Genomic DNA, 15049 nt, shown 5'->3' on the forward strand with positions numbered 1-15049 from the left:
TTTTGAACTATTTGTAGCCAAAACCTCCAGCTATCTTTTCTTCAGGAGCAGAGCATATAACAAAAAGGAGGAGATGCACCTCTTTACAAGCCCACACACTCCTTGAGCAGCTGTGCCCTCTTTCAGAACGTTGTCACAGAGATGAAGACACATCAACAGATGATGATAGAGGATGATACTTTACCTTTGCTCAAAGAGGCTGGCACAGTGTCAAGCAGTGTTCCTTGTCCCTGAAGACACAGCTGGGAAGGGTAGGAAGAGTCAGGACATCTGGGCTGGGCTCAGTGTCATTCATTATGAGGAGATCACAGCCACAGCTATCAGTTGCCCCTCCTGATGGTCACCCACACATTTAGAGTCACTGTAGTTCCAGTGGCCATCAGCAGAGCTGCTGGGACCAAGCCTGGAGCTCACGTAGTTTCCAGCACTCACCAAAGAACTGCTCTAAAAATTGTGGGCAGCTGAAAGGCATCTACACAGCCAGAGCTACTGAAATCTTGAGGGAATTATGCTCTGGACAAGAGGATGTCAAACACTCGGTGGCCTTCATGGTCTTCATTCTCCCTGAAGATACTCTACATTGTATGATAGTTGTTTCAGAATACAGCATTTAGCATTATTAACAATGGATGACATAGGCCCTTGAAAGGTTAAATAATGTTTACATCCAGAGCAGCCTCCTGCTGACCTTAACAAACTGCATTCTCCCATTTGATTTCTCGGTGAACAGCACTGTATTTGGAGACATTTGTTCTCTCTATTGCACTCAGAGATGGAAAATGTGCCTATGCGATGTTAGTGTTTTGAGAAGTGGTTTCAGGATCTTTCCAAAGTAAGCAAGCAGAATGTGCTCTGAGCCAGAAAAAAGAGCTGGTCCCTTTGGCCTCACATGGCCTGACCTATGGGCCACAGCTCTGGGAGCACCAGGATAAGACTTTGCTATGACTCTGGAAGGTGATTCCTGTCCTGTGCTCTGGGGATGAAAATCTGCTTCAGACTCCTTTAATGTCTCCGTGACTGGCAAGAGGAATAGCCAGATTGCTAGAATACTTACTGCCCTGGGCAGGAGAATGTGCACAAATGCTATTTTAGCATAATAAACTCCTATTTTAAGGTTTTTCATACCCTCTGTGTAGGGTAGCGCAATCCCTTTACGTCCTACCTACATATGATCAGTTGCTTCTCACAGAAGAAGATATTTAAAACCATGTAACACATCTTGGTCTAAGGTCTCTTTTTTGCTGTCAAGTCAACCTCCCAAACCTGTTACATCCTCTCTGCTCCACCATGGACTGTGCTTTGCACGGAAGACCTGAGTAGCTGGAGAATTAAATGGAGCACGTAGGGCTCCTTTGAAATTCTGCCATATGTGAAATTCTGCCATTTCCTCAGAGATACCTCAGCAGAGACCTTCACACTGCTGTCACCAGGCCCTGTTCATCCAGACATTCTCCTCATTGTCCTGCAGGATGAAATCCCTGCCACACACAGCTTTCAGTCTAAAGGGTGTTTCTAAGCAGGCTGAGGTCTATAGTGGAAACAACCTTACAGGTGCATGTATTGCTGTTGTTCAAGGCCAAAAGAAGCTCATAGGGTGAGGTAAGGAAATTAAGTAAGCAAACTCAATTTTAAACATCAATATGGCTTTAATCATTCCCTTTCATATAGCTTCAAGGCATGCTACACTCAACACTTTTGAAAACAATAAATGCATGTACAATATTCCAGCCAAATTAACTTTCCTAACCAGCTGATTGCTGACAGTTGTGCAACGTAAGCTTTGCATCTCTCTTTTAGGGCAAGAATTCTTGCTGCATTGGCTGTCACACTGTAGGAACTTTAACCTTATCATCCATAATCTCAAACACAGAAAAGTATTTGCAACAACTGAAGTATAAATAGCATTCAACATATAAATATATGCACATAAACCTTCATTCCTACAATCAGCAACAGAACATATGTATTTACACAAATCCATATGTGAATTGCACTCTTGCCTTTCAAATGACTTTAAAATACCTTAATAGATACACAATATCAAGGATTTTAGTATTATTTTACAGTAACATGGTACAGAACTTAAATAGCAAAGTTTCTATGTTCTGGGATTTATGAATATGGAAAAGTATTTTCCTGTTCCTGTATTGACAATGTAGTTCTGCTGTTTAGGCTCTGTCTGAAAACTCTCTGTGGTACCATTATCCTGACAGAAAAATTCTTCCTTCTCTGAATGTGCCCTTTTCCTCTCATACAGAAGGCACAGCACAGCTGTGCTCATGGTGCTACAGAGCAGAGACTCATTCAGTGCAGATCATACCAGGTCATCCTTGCGCTATTTCTGTGTATCCTTATGGTGCGTTGTCATGTTCTTATTGAAAATCACATTTTAAAAAATATCTATCAACCCCCTTAAATTTTCCAGGATGCCCTCATGCTGATACTGGTCGTTACATTATTTATGGTAATGAGATGAATCAAGTAGTGGTTTTAAGTTTTGACACTACACATTGACTTTACACTCTCAAATAAAAGGACACCTGGGGCTCGGTCCCCTGCATCAGAGGAGGTGCATGAGGTGAATCAGTGTGTCTCTTCTGAGTATGGGGAAAAAAGGCAGATGAACATATGTATAACTATAGAGCTCAAGAAGAATTCTTTAATTTCTTTATAGCTCTGTCTCTAGTACATTGCCATGCTGGTAAACACAAGAAAACTTAAATGTTACTGCAGCACTCATCTGGAATAAGTTGTGCAGTTTTGGGGAGGGAAAAAAAAGATTCCTTTATACTAGATGAAAAGAGTTTCTTTTGGAAGTTCAGAAGAATGGAAAGCCTATCTTAAAAGTGGAGACTAAAGGACTGGACTTGTTTATCTTGGCAAACAAAGGCTGGGACAAGGTTCTCTTTGATCTGTAAAATGGGGCCAAGATGAGAAGAAGAGCTCCTTAAACAACTGAGTATCAAAGAGGGAAAAGAAGTGGGGAAACTCATGTGTTCCCACTTACATGACTGTGAGAAATAATAATTTTGTGATGCTTCTGCCTCACCTGAGGAAGGGAGGCTGCAGAATTGGTTCCCACAGGTCTGTGTGGGCTGGATGCGGAAGGAAGGGAGCTGCTGAAGGGGACTGCACATCAGCAAGTTTGCAGAAGCAAGGGATGGACTCTGTGAGTTAGGAAAGCCTTTCAGATCTGGTAATGGATAACTGCCTAAGTACAGGAAAACGTGTTTCATGTGGCCTGCCCTCCTTGGACATAGCAAAAAGAAAGAGATCTGAAAGACAAATGGCTCCCTAAAATGGCTTTTTAACTTCTGGTACTTCAACACTGGCCAATCATATGCTGGAGACTCTTTTCCTGACCATAGTCCTTCCGGCATTTTTAGGAAGAACTTTTCCTTTTATTAGTGACTGCCCAGGCACTTGGAAATGGCAGTTTCCATTCACAGAGTCATTCTCAGTTTTACACGAGTCTGTGATAGTGGCTCGGAAGCTGGAAGATTTTGAATCTAAAGAAGCCTGACTAACAGCAACGCTGCCTGCACTCTTAGAGGAGTAAGTGTAAACCATTTTGAGAAAGGCAGATTTTGTGTTTGTTTCTTGCTTGTAAATGATAATATAACATTTTGGTAGAAAGGTGCAGCAGAGGATTCCATAATTGGATATTAAAACAACTATGATTTCCACTGCTGGCAAGTATTTGCCAAATGTAGTTGCATAGACAGGGATAAATACGATCCACGCTATAAAGTAAATTAGCATGCCAAAAGTGATGAATTTCGCTTCGTTGTAATTCTCTGGCAACTTCCTACCTTTAAAGGCAAATATGAAGCAAATAAATGCTAGGGCAGCAATGTAGCCCAACATAATCCCAAAAGCTACAATAGACCCCTCATTGCATTCCAGAATTATTGCTCTTGGGATTGAGAAATTTTGATTTACAAAAGGTGTCCTAAATATTAGCCAGAAGGTGCAAATGATAACTTGAATTCCAGTGCAAGTGACCACAGTGGGAATAGGTTTATACATGCATTTCAGGAAATTTTGAAGCTTGGGATCAAAGCTGAAAGCTAGTAAAATTTTTAGTGACTTTATTAAAATACATGAAATGCAGAGTGTAAAACTTATGCCAAAGAGTGCTTGCCTAGTTTTACATTTGATTTCTGTGGGTACATCTATGAAGAAGACAGTGCTTAAAAAAATTAAGAAGTGGCTGAAGAGAATAATATAGCAGACAGTCAGACCACCAGATGCCTTTACTACCGGTGTGTCCAAGTTTTTGGTAAATATTACACAAATGGACAAGACCAACACAACCCCAAAAGCAGAGAGGAGGAGGAGGAAGATGGCAAACCAGTCAGTCCAGGCAAGGAAATAGATCGTCTTCCTGTAGCACGTGCTGCTGTTGACGGGAGCCCAGTAGGTTTTGTTGTTGCATCGGTAGCAGTAATCCATATCTGGAAGCAGAAAAAAGGGAAGGTATCTTAGAACCCCAAAGTTAATAAACTGTAAAGCGGATTGTAGGGACTTGAGATACAGGAGCAATGTGGGAAAGGATGCCAGAGGGAAAAGATGGGTCTGACTGCTTCTGACTCCGGCTGTCGCTGTCCAGGGGGAGGAGCTGCAGGGCTGCGGTGGCTGCGGTGGCAGTGGCACAACGAGCCAAGGACAAATGCCTGGAGCTTCCTGCCAGCTGGGAGCAAGCCTTGCCTGCAGCCAGGGGCGAGGAGGGAAAACGACCAAGCTTCTAAAAGCGTCTTGCTCAGCACTGACCAGTGTAATGTGACCAATGAAACTTCAATTGGAACCTGAACAGTTACTCTAGAGGAATAAATTCTCTTGCAAAACTTTAACTTACTTTTCTTTAATTTGTCTACTTTAACAGGAAAACACCCTAATATTCTCTTTACAGATAGCTTTTAAAATACAACAGCAAGAACAAACATTGTTTTAGATAATTATTTGAAAGGTATTTTTGCTTTGTAATTCCTATTTTCTGATATGGAGAATTTTCACAATTAATTGAATAAGAAGATAAAATTTACTTTTCATATGTTCTCAGGACATTAAAAGTCCATGCTACCTTAATTTTCTTAATTCTCTCTTCTCCATATTTAGCTTTCCCCTTTAAAGGATTTTGCTCAAACCAGTGATAAAGTATACATTAGATTCGATACTAGAATATATTGCTGCACGATTATATCAAATAACACAGCTCTCTGTGGTAAGACACAAAATGTGCTGCTAAGCAAAATACATAACTCTTGAACTTCATAGATTCATAGGCTTCCAGCCTTTTAGGTTGGAAGGGACTCTCAAACACCATCTAGTTCCAATTCCTGCACAAGGGGCAGGGACACCTTTCACTACACCAGGCTGCTCAGAGCTCTGTCCAACCTGGCCTTGAACACATCTAAGAATGGGGCAGCCACAGTAACTTCTCTGGATAGCCAGTGCCTCACCACCCTCCAAGCCAAGAAATTGCTCCTGACTTGGCTGAATGTACTGAGAAAAGACAGGGAGGAAAGGCTCTATTTAATGAGAGTAAATCTCACCGATAAATCAGCCAGAATTTGCATCCTAGCAAAGAGTAATGCTAGTCAGCTGGACAATCTAATCACTTTAAACATGGCCTTTAAAAAAGCATTTATAGCAAGTTTTACAGGTAACTGATCATAATCATAAGCAAGTATTCAAATCCCATTCCAAAATTTAACCCAAGGTTCTCAAGGCACATTATATCCAAGCAAAACTATTGCATTGATGTGTAAATTAACCTTTATTTGGATACAAATTTTTTACCTGTTTGGTTGCTGTAATGGTTTTCTGGGCAGTAAACACACTCATAGCAGCATGTGTGTGGACTTTCTGTAACCTTTTTCACCTGGCCTGGCCTGCAGGGCTGGGAGCATGTTGACTGAACCTTCTGCAGTGTGCAGAGGGGGAAAAAAAAGAATTCATCATCTTAGGTACAGCTAATTACAAAGGAACATTAATCAGAACCTCCAGGATTTTTGTAATTTGTAATTTTTGTTATTATACATATTTTAAGGAAATCTGAAAATTATTTTTTCAGATCATTGTAGGGTCCATGTTTCTTGTATTTTCTTCACACAGTCAATGAGAAATAGAATGGGGCATTATTTACCTGATAATTTTATTTTTGGGCCTGAATGCTAATTCCTGGATTTGTGTGTACCTTTAAAATCTAGATCAAAGTCCCTCATTCAGCTTTGAACTTGCATTTAGACAACAGAGGATCATCTTCAAAGAATGCACAGAAGCATCTGAAAGGGAATTTGAGTGAACTGCTTCAAAAATGAGATCCTGATACTCTGCTCAGCTGCTCAGAGCGCAGGAGGGACAACTTGGCCTGACGGAGATGCTTTGGAGGGTGCTCTGTACTGCAGCTCTGACACTCCTGACCCTTGCCAGCTTGTCCCTGGACCATGAAGCTCCACTCCTGGGTATGTGATATGGGCCTTCTCTTGAGGCCTCACTTCAGGTCCTCCTTTTGAAGACAATTTTTTGTTAAATGATCTGTCCTGAGGCACTTTGCAATCTCCTGTCCTTCCAAGACGGTGTTCACAAGGAGGTGGAGACATTTCCTTGCACCACAAAGAGGGGCAAGGTTTGAGGTCTCCTTCTCTACAGAGCCAAGTTCACATGTGGAGACCAGAATTCAGCCCACCTAGCAAGCAGCCTCTCCCTGTCCCATTAGCGGGGAATGCCTTGCAGCACAGAGCTGTGCCATGAACTCAGACATCCACCCATGCACAGGGGACAGATTGTCCAGCTGGAACTGGCCAGGGCCACCCACTTGTCCTGTCTGCACCAGTGCTGGGGCTCCAGGCGGCACCACCTACTCATGTTGCTGACCCCAGCTCTGATAGGGGCAAATAAACAACAAAGCTTTTTTTTTTTTTAAACAATGAAGCCAACACATCTGAATATTAATGTAAAAAAATGTGGTACATAAGTGGGGGCTTTTTTATACACCATCATTTTTTATTTTAACATCCCAAGGGGCAAATAAACAACAAAACTTTTTTTTTTTTTAAACAATGAAGCCAACAATTCTGAATATTAATGTAAAAAAAATGTGGTACATAAGTGAGGGCTTTTTTATACACCATAATTTTTTATTTTAAAATCCCTTTGTAAGAATCTGGAATAGCATCCTTAGGACAGACATAACCTCCTAGGGGAATTCCGGAGAAAGAAATAAATTTTGTATTGCTGAGCCTGCTCACAGGCTAACATGCATCTCAGGGTGCATGAAAGGGGTTGAATAAACTCAGAAAAGATTCTTTGCTCTAAGAGGAGAACATTAAATCACACAAGAGATTTCTAGCTGGCACCTGTTCCAGTAGCAAGTGCTGCAGGGAAAAAAAACTGTCTTAAAATAAATTTCACACATTATGTCAACAAATTAGAAGTTACCTTTAAAGCCAGAAAATCTTTTTTTTTCTCTTCATCCTCAAAGATAAAGCCACCTTTCTCTGCATCGTATTCTGCCATAGTGGTGATTTCCATGTGGCCATCAATTTCTTTCCAAAGAAGGACATCATAACTGGTGCTCATATCCCCATTGCAGTCAAATTTGACTTCCTTATCATCATCAATGACTACAACTCTTTTAAGTTCTTCAAGGAGCTGCACATAAGTGTAAGGAATGATAGCATACACCTGTATCATGTCAGTGTGACAAACCGAGTAGTTCAACATATGTATGATAGTATCATGTTAAAAATAAATACTTTTAGGACAAAGAGAAATATTAAAATTCAAATTAATTTTGTTTAAAGAATTACACTATACAGACAATCATGTTGGCCTTAAAAATCTATCACTAAAAAGAATAATAGTTTCATAAAATCATAATCATAGTATTTTTTCCAGTCTTGAAAATTTTGGTGTGATATTCAGAGCAAATATTTTTGCTTGCAAAAACTAAGAGTCTTTTGGTACGCCCCTTCTTGTAAAGACCAGCGGTGAGCAGCGCTCCTGTTGTTACTTTACTGTCACCACAGTCAATCTGGGCAACATTTGCTTCCAGAGTAAATTCTCCCAGCCTGTCTGGGGGTATCTAGCACTGTGACGTCACCCAGCTGTGACTCAGACTGAAATTTTGTATGGCAAGGTGAGACTCAGAACTATTAATAATCAATGAACAATATATATTCTTTATCAAGGCAACTGCCCAGCTTCAAACTGCAATCCATTCTGTTCAAGAGGGGAAAACTTCTGCCTCCCTCACCACAAACAGACAGATGAAACAGGTCTGTGTGAATCTAGAAAAGGACAGGTTAAGGCACATTATATATCCTCACTGCCAGCTCATGGGGAGATCATAGAAATACTCCCATTAGCTGCCATGGCTCTTAATTGAAGCAAAAGCTTTATTATTTTGCAGGCCAAATGATTTTTTTGGCAACCGTAATTAACTGACAAGAAAAAAATTCAATGTTTGGTGAAAGGCTGAGTGCATGTGAAAATCATGCTGTTACATGGGTCCATTTGTGATATTCATAGCATTTAACAAACTGACACATATACTACCTCAATAGGCTTTGTCAAATTTATGTAACACATCTAGTAACACATACAAATCTAATGTATATAATATGCCAACTTGCCATGTATAATGTAATTTGTTTTTGGCATTTATATAGTTTATGAAGAATTGGTGTGTTTCTAACTAATTTGATTGGTGCATTTTATTTGGATGCTGCATAGTTGTGTGGAACTGATTACAGTTTTTTCCTTGTATATACCCAGACTAGTAATTTAATTTTTCTGTTCTCCACTTTTTCAATTTGTCTAACAATATGAGAACACCAGAGCTTTTTGAATACATCTTGAGCTTCAGACAGAAGGGGCTAATATTTAACAACATCTTGGAACAACTGTTTTTTGGTATTTTTTGCAAAGTCTGTAACAACAATCACTCTATTTTTTCCCTGTATATGGAGATATATTATATGGATTATTTGGATTCTAAGGGTTTTCTGTACATACCTATCTTCCTTCCTAGAGGGTTGAATTTTCATGTAGAAGAAACATGTTATGAAAACATCATGGGGGAAATAATTATCTCTCAGTTCTCTTCATGAGTGCTTAGCAACACAAAAGGAATTAATTTGGATGGCTTGGCATTTAGCCCATTTATGGTGTAAACGTAGCTCCATAAAGCTGCATTCCTACTAAACAGTCCTGAATTTGTCCCATTAGTGTTTACTAATTCATGTAATTGGTCTGATTGTTACTGGGTTATTGGTTGGTTTGTTTTTATTTCAAATCCCATAGCTTGGTTTGACCTGCCCTGACCTAGGATAAGAGGTCAAAGCAAATCAGAGTGCTTCAGAGGTTGTTTGACTTTTAAGTGAATATTTGTTTAATCTTCTGAGTAAAAGTGTGTAAAAGTGAATAGTCCTGAGCAGGTTCTTTGGTAAAAGGTCAGGTCAGGATTACTTGTTTAATTTTTCCTCTTCTTTTCCCACCCAGTAGTGTGATAACAAGTACCTCACCCATCTTTAATATTAAGTCTTTACATATAAGTCAAGATCAGACAGAGGTCTGATAATGTATTGCATTTTCAGTTTCAAGTAGAAATTCATTATGGAGGATAATACTTGAATTAAGAGAAAACAGTTACAGTGGTGAGAGAAAGAGGGAGAGGAAAATTGAAACTCTTCAGTGAATGCTCCTATCCTGCAGTATCCCCATCCCTCAAGAGCACTCACAATGTGTATCACAGTAGTTTGCAGCAATGGGACCAACCACTAATAGTCAAATACCTGATAAGAAGTAATTTAGTAAAAGGACCAAGATTTTATCTCCATGAACACGGTGGCAAAAGTGCAATGAAAGTTAGGAAGAGAGACTGAGACCTGTAAGAATTAGCATCATACCTCCCAGGGAGTGAAGGCAGATGGATCTTTGCAGTCTCTGTCTTTGCATTGCCCTTTAATGGCGTGAGCTATAGCATAGACCGCAAGCATAGTACTATGGATAAATCCTGGTTCAACATTAGCATTCAAAAAATCATCTCTCCAGATCTGAGGTTTACTCCCATCATTTTCCAGTAGGCTATCCTGGGACTGGTTTGCAATGCACGTTTGAAAATCATGATATTCCAGGTGTGCACAGACTGACAAAAGCATAATGTATTCACGTAAAAATTTGTTGTTTTCAGTGGGCTTTTTATGAAGGTTTCTCAAAAACTCTTGGAAGGAGGAGATGTCTCCATTTTTAAATCCAAATCCCACAACTGTTCCCAGCTGTCTGATATTGGGAATTGTACTGATCTTGACTGCAGCAGACCAGTTATCACTTGCAATCCAGATTTTGTTAACATTCCTTTCAATTGCCTTCTTGAATAGTTTGAGCACATGAAACTGTCTCATAAAGACAACAATAACATTTACTCTTTTTTCCTTGACAATCTTCTCAATTGCTTGTTCAACTTTGGTGTGAAAGGTGCTGTCGGAGAGATAGGCTGGCAGCATCTCTTTAAAAGCTATGCAAACGTTGTTTGCCATGGCCTGGACCCCAAAGCTCTCCAGAGCGAACCGCCCATTGTCATCGTCAGTGGCTATTACTCCAATCCAGTTCCACCCAGACTCACAGATCAAGCGAGTCATTGCTCTTGTCTGGTGAAAATCACTGGGGATAGTCCTGAAGAAAGAAGGAAACCTGATTTTGTCACTGAGGATTTCAGCTGATGATGCAGGACTGACCTAGGAAGAGTGAACAATTCAATCATGGATGCATTCTCCTCCAAAGGATGCCAAGAGATCCAAAGCTGCCATGATTGCTCTTTCTTCCCACCTGACCCAAGCTCCCTCCTCCTGTGAATGGGCATCCACAAGCTGCAGGTAAAGGGGCAGGTTCTCTCTCCCTGCTCTTAGGATGCAGATTCGTGCCCAGCACCAGTTACAATTTTTCCCTTCCACATAATTCAGTGAAGGTCAAGAGCAAAATCTTTCAAAATGGCTATGACAGTAATGATTGTATAAAGATTTTGGTTTACTCTGTTCAGATACCATCAATATGCTCTTCAAAACAATATTTAAAATATTGCCTATTTTTTGAGTCTCTATTCAAATTGCTAGTACTCTTACACTTTGTAATATTTTCCTATTACTGAGTGCTTTGATATGGCTCATACACACACACATATATATATATATTTTTTTTTTCTCCTCAGTATTTAATTATTATATCTCAAAAGGATCATTAAATCAGTCAGAAGAACCTCACAGACAAACAGTAACCAATAATACAAAATCCTATAATGTTTTCATACAAAAGATTTATTATCTTTTTCTTGTGAATGTAGTTGGAAAAACATAAAAAGAACATTACTATTTAAATCTCTCCAGTTTTAATACTTTCTTATTTTTTTGTTGGAACTTTTTTCCCCCCTATATTTCTTGACAGTTCTTAAAAAATAAATTCAAACTTTCCAAAAGAAGAGTCCCCCATCTGGAGGGGATACCAAAATCTTACTGTGTCAGAACACTGCAGATGCTATTGATAAGAAAAATCTGTTGGATCCCATTTTCTATCTATGCCCTACTGCATATTTTTTTAGTCACTTGCCTTTTGATTATGTTCAAGTGTGGCACTTTAGTTTTCATACTCACTACAGTTCCTGTGGTGGCGTTGGAGTTCAGAATTACTTCCTACCATTGCAGAGGAGAAGATTCAGTTAGAAGTTATCTTTAGTTCAGATTTTATGTCTTTTCCACTTATTTGGTTAATTTATATCTATTGCCAAAACTAAGGTGCAAGGATAGTGTGGAAGTGGGTCTGTTTCTTCCTTCTTAGTCCTGGCCTTGACCCCAATTCTTTTACAAAGGTGACACTAGGAAGGTTAACATGGCCTAAGCACAAATATGGGACTGTACTAGTCCTAGAGAGGTCAGAAATAGAAAAAGATGTTTGGGAAGGACTAGTGTGGATCTAAACTGTTGTATTCTTTCTCTTCTACAATTGCTTGAAGAGTACTAGGGGAAAATCTTTGTTTTAGAATAATCTTCCTCACTTCCCTGGCCATAGTTTTAACTGATTCCAACATTTAATTTCTTTTGGGCTGGAGAGAATTCCTCAGTTTCTGGTCAGATCAGATCTGATCTGGTCTCTTTTTTTTTTTTTTTTTTTAAATTTTAGCTTGAGATTGAGTATTGTCATAATCACCACCAGGCAAAGTGTACATGGCAGCTGTAACTTTGCTGCTTGAACAAAGTCCTTGAGTGTTGTCCAAGGTACATTGGAGTAACTTGGACTGACCAAAGGCACTGCCAGCCTGACAAGAGCCCAGAATGACCCTGGATAAATGTGCCTTGGGTATAGAAAATATCCCTTACAGCCTTTGTTTGGCTAATTGAACCAAGGCCTCCACTTGAAGCCGAAGCCCACCCATCCTGATGTCCCCAGGATAAACCAAATCCTGCCCTGAAGTAAATATGTGGCTTTTACAATTCCTGTGATCAGAGCCTTAATTCTTAGCACGGTAAATCCGAACCTCTGTCGACAATAAAATAGTTGCCCCAAACCTACCTGTGGGATTAACTGCAAAGCCAGCAGCCTTGACACTGCCATTGACACTTCTGAGTAGCTGGCTCCAGTGACTGCCTTGACCCTTGGGATGTAGTCTGAGTAGTTGCACTTGAACTCCACGGCATCCTCAGAAGAATTGAATTTAGACAGAAATCTCAGAGCAGACGCCATGGCTTTTGTAACTTCTGCACACGTGTCGTAGATTTCATAGCCCAGGGTAACTCCAGATAGCAGCGTTGAGTTGTTGATGGTTTCAATGGCGTGTATCATCGCAAGTGTCTGAAGAAAAACTTGAATTTCAAAGCTGCCAGAGAAATATAGGTGGTATTTTTTAGAAAAACTTTGTTGGAAGCAAGGGTGAAGCAAAGTCTGTTTTGAGCATATCCCTTGGAATTTTACAACTGCTGAAAAGAACTGATGGGTAGTAAGTTTTATGTGATTTGCTTGGGTTTAGTGCACAAAAGATTAAAAACCTTTTTTTCTCATTTAACAGGAGATTAAGTAAAATAAACACAAAACTGAAAATATGCTTGAATAAAAGTGCTTTTCTGGAAAAGGAAAAGGTACTAAAAGTTTAATTTTCAAGATACATGAATATTTGCAAGTGATATCTTCAGGAAGCATCTGTCAGTGAAGATATTCTAGTTTACTATACCTGCCCACTAAGTTTTTTAAAAATGTATTTATTTTCAACAAAATCATGAAGCAAATAAAATGAAGTACTAAATGTTTCAGAACAGAAGAAAATATTTCAGAGGTCAAGGTTTCTAGTGATTACATTGGTGTTTCTAAAATACTCTTCAGACCTGATGAAGTTAGCCCAGATATTTCCCCTCATCTCCAGTGGATGTTATAATAGGTGATTAATCGAAACTGAGCTAGCACAAAATGTCTACAATACAACCAACCCTCCTCTCAGGCAAGCTTCTCGAAAGATTACAAATCTTGTGATCTAAATTAAAGTTCAAAGGGACTTGAGATAATTTATATCTCCATAGAAAAATAATGGAAGACAGACAAAATTATCAGTTTAATCAACATTTTGACATAAATCCAGATGAATACCTACCTACATGCCTAGCTGATTATTAGATTCAGACGTGAGATTAAGCTGTAAAACTCAAATAAAATTTGTGGATTGGCACTTATATTTCAATTTTTTAAAATGCATGTTTGGAATTCCTGGTCTTAGGAAATGTTTATTGTTTACTTAAAATAAAATTCTTCACCAGGTTTCCTTTTTATGCATTCCAGAAAAATGGACATTTCAAGCACAGTAGGATTTGGAGCCAACAGAAAAAAATATTCTGATGTAAAGAATGACATGGTCATTCTGATGCAAATGCATGACAAGATGTTTATACATTGGCTATTCTGTAACATAAAGCCACAATTATAGCTCCAAGTGTAATAATTATGGTACTTTAAAAAATAATTACAGTGTCACCATCAAGGTACTATCATAGATTATAACTGAGCTGCCCAAGAGATGGGAGGCAGACTTTACTATGGGCTTGGGGAAAATAGAATAATCTGCCTGTGTCCAGATCGTGTAGGTTCAGCTTCATAACAAATAATGAACAGATGCCCAGCTGAGTCCTTCAGACCTGTAGCAAATTGGCTATATGGGATATATACATGGAAATCAGATGATAACACAAACATCCAAGACTATTTGATTATCTGTGAAGATTGAAATAGGGTCAAATGCTCATTCCCTTCCTCAGTAAACCGCATTATTTTTTATTGTAACTTGGCCATATTTTGTCATGCTGTGTTAATTTAGGTGATGTCCAAGGAACTTTTGAAGTCTAAGCAAAGCAAAAGAACCAGAATTTGTTGACCTTAACATAAGATTTACATGTCCAGTGTCAGTGCTCTCTTCCTTGCTGTATGTTTCATTTCCAGTATTACTCACCCAGCACAATTCTGAATTACTGGCTTGATGGGATCTTCTTCTGGATGCAGCATTTCACTGTGAACTGCAAACAAGCCTCCAATAATGATGTCCCCCGGAGAACTGGCACCCACAAAGTCGTCAGCATTCTGGCAGGAGAAAGCAATGTCAGTGCCAACCACGAAGCAGGGGATCAAAAAGAGAGCAAATGCCATGTGTCTGCTTTGCCCGCTCACTCCCAGCTTGGAGTCAATCAAGCTGCAGCTCCAGCAAGGGCTCCTGTGTCATCTGTAAAGAGCAGCAAAGGACAAAGGCTGCACTCAAAAGCTGGTCACACCTCATAAGGTGTGCTTGTATTTGCCTCACTGGAAAAGGCTTTATTATTGAAGGTACTAAAGCAGTGCTGTCACATAAAATGCAAGGGTGTGGTGGTGTGAGAGTGGAGAGGGAAGGAGAAAGATAAATGAGTTTAAAAGGAAATGCTGGGCATTAAGTCTCTTATGTTGTGGTCAAAGTTTCTGATACCTTATCTGAAACACGTGGCAAATATTTTGGTATAAATTTGGGCTTGTTTTGAATTTCTTC

At 39.4% G+C, this 15049-nt stretch overlaps 1 protein-coding gene across 1 annotated transcript; it reads right to left on the reverse strand.

The window, feature by feature from the left end:
• Nucleotides 1-3336: 3336 nt before the first annotated feature.
• On the reverse strand, nucleotides 3337-14679 carry GPRC6A (G protein-coupled receptor class C group 6 member A). Its single transcript, XM_041423958.1, has 6 exons — nucleotides 14486-14679; nucleotides 12568-12871; nucleotides 9915-10742; nucleotides 7444-7656; nucleotides 5803-5926; nucleotides 3337-4457 (listed from the first exon to the last, which is right to left on the reverse strand). Exons 1-6 carry the CDS (start codon nucleotides 14677-14679, stop codon nucleotides 3337-3339), a joined length of 2784 nt encoding a protein of 927 aa, XP_041279892.1.
• Between the last annotated feature and the right edge of the window lie 370 nt (nucleotides 14680-15049).

This window comes from Onychostruthus taczanowskii, unplaced genomic scaffold (genome assembly GCF_017590055.1).
Source record: "Onychostruthus taczanowskii isolate IOZ18803 unplaced genomic scaffold, ASM1759005v1 scaffold8, whole genome shotgun sequence".
Taxonomy (NCBI): domain Eukaryota; kingdom Metazoa; phylum Chordata; class Aves; order Passeriformes; family Passeridae; genus Onychostruthus; species Onychostruthus taczanowskii.

What these genes read in the sequence shown, in the direction of transcription:
- GPRC6A (XM_041423958.1), bottom strand. Translation starts at nt 14,679, where the DNA reads ATGGCATTTGCTCTCTTTTTGATCCCCTGCTTCGTGGTTGGCACTGAC. An exon ending in AAGATTTTCTGGCTTTAAAG is followed by an intron (nt 5,927 to 7,443) that starts GTAACTTCTAAT and finishes TGCACACTGCAG; the next exon opens with AAGGTTCAGTCAACATGCTC. An exon ending in CCATTACAGCAACCAAACAG is followed by an intron (nt 4,458 to 5,802) that starts GTAAAAAATTTG and finishes TTCTGCTTCCAG; the next exon opens with ATATGGATTACTGCTACCGA.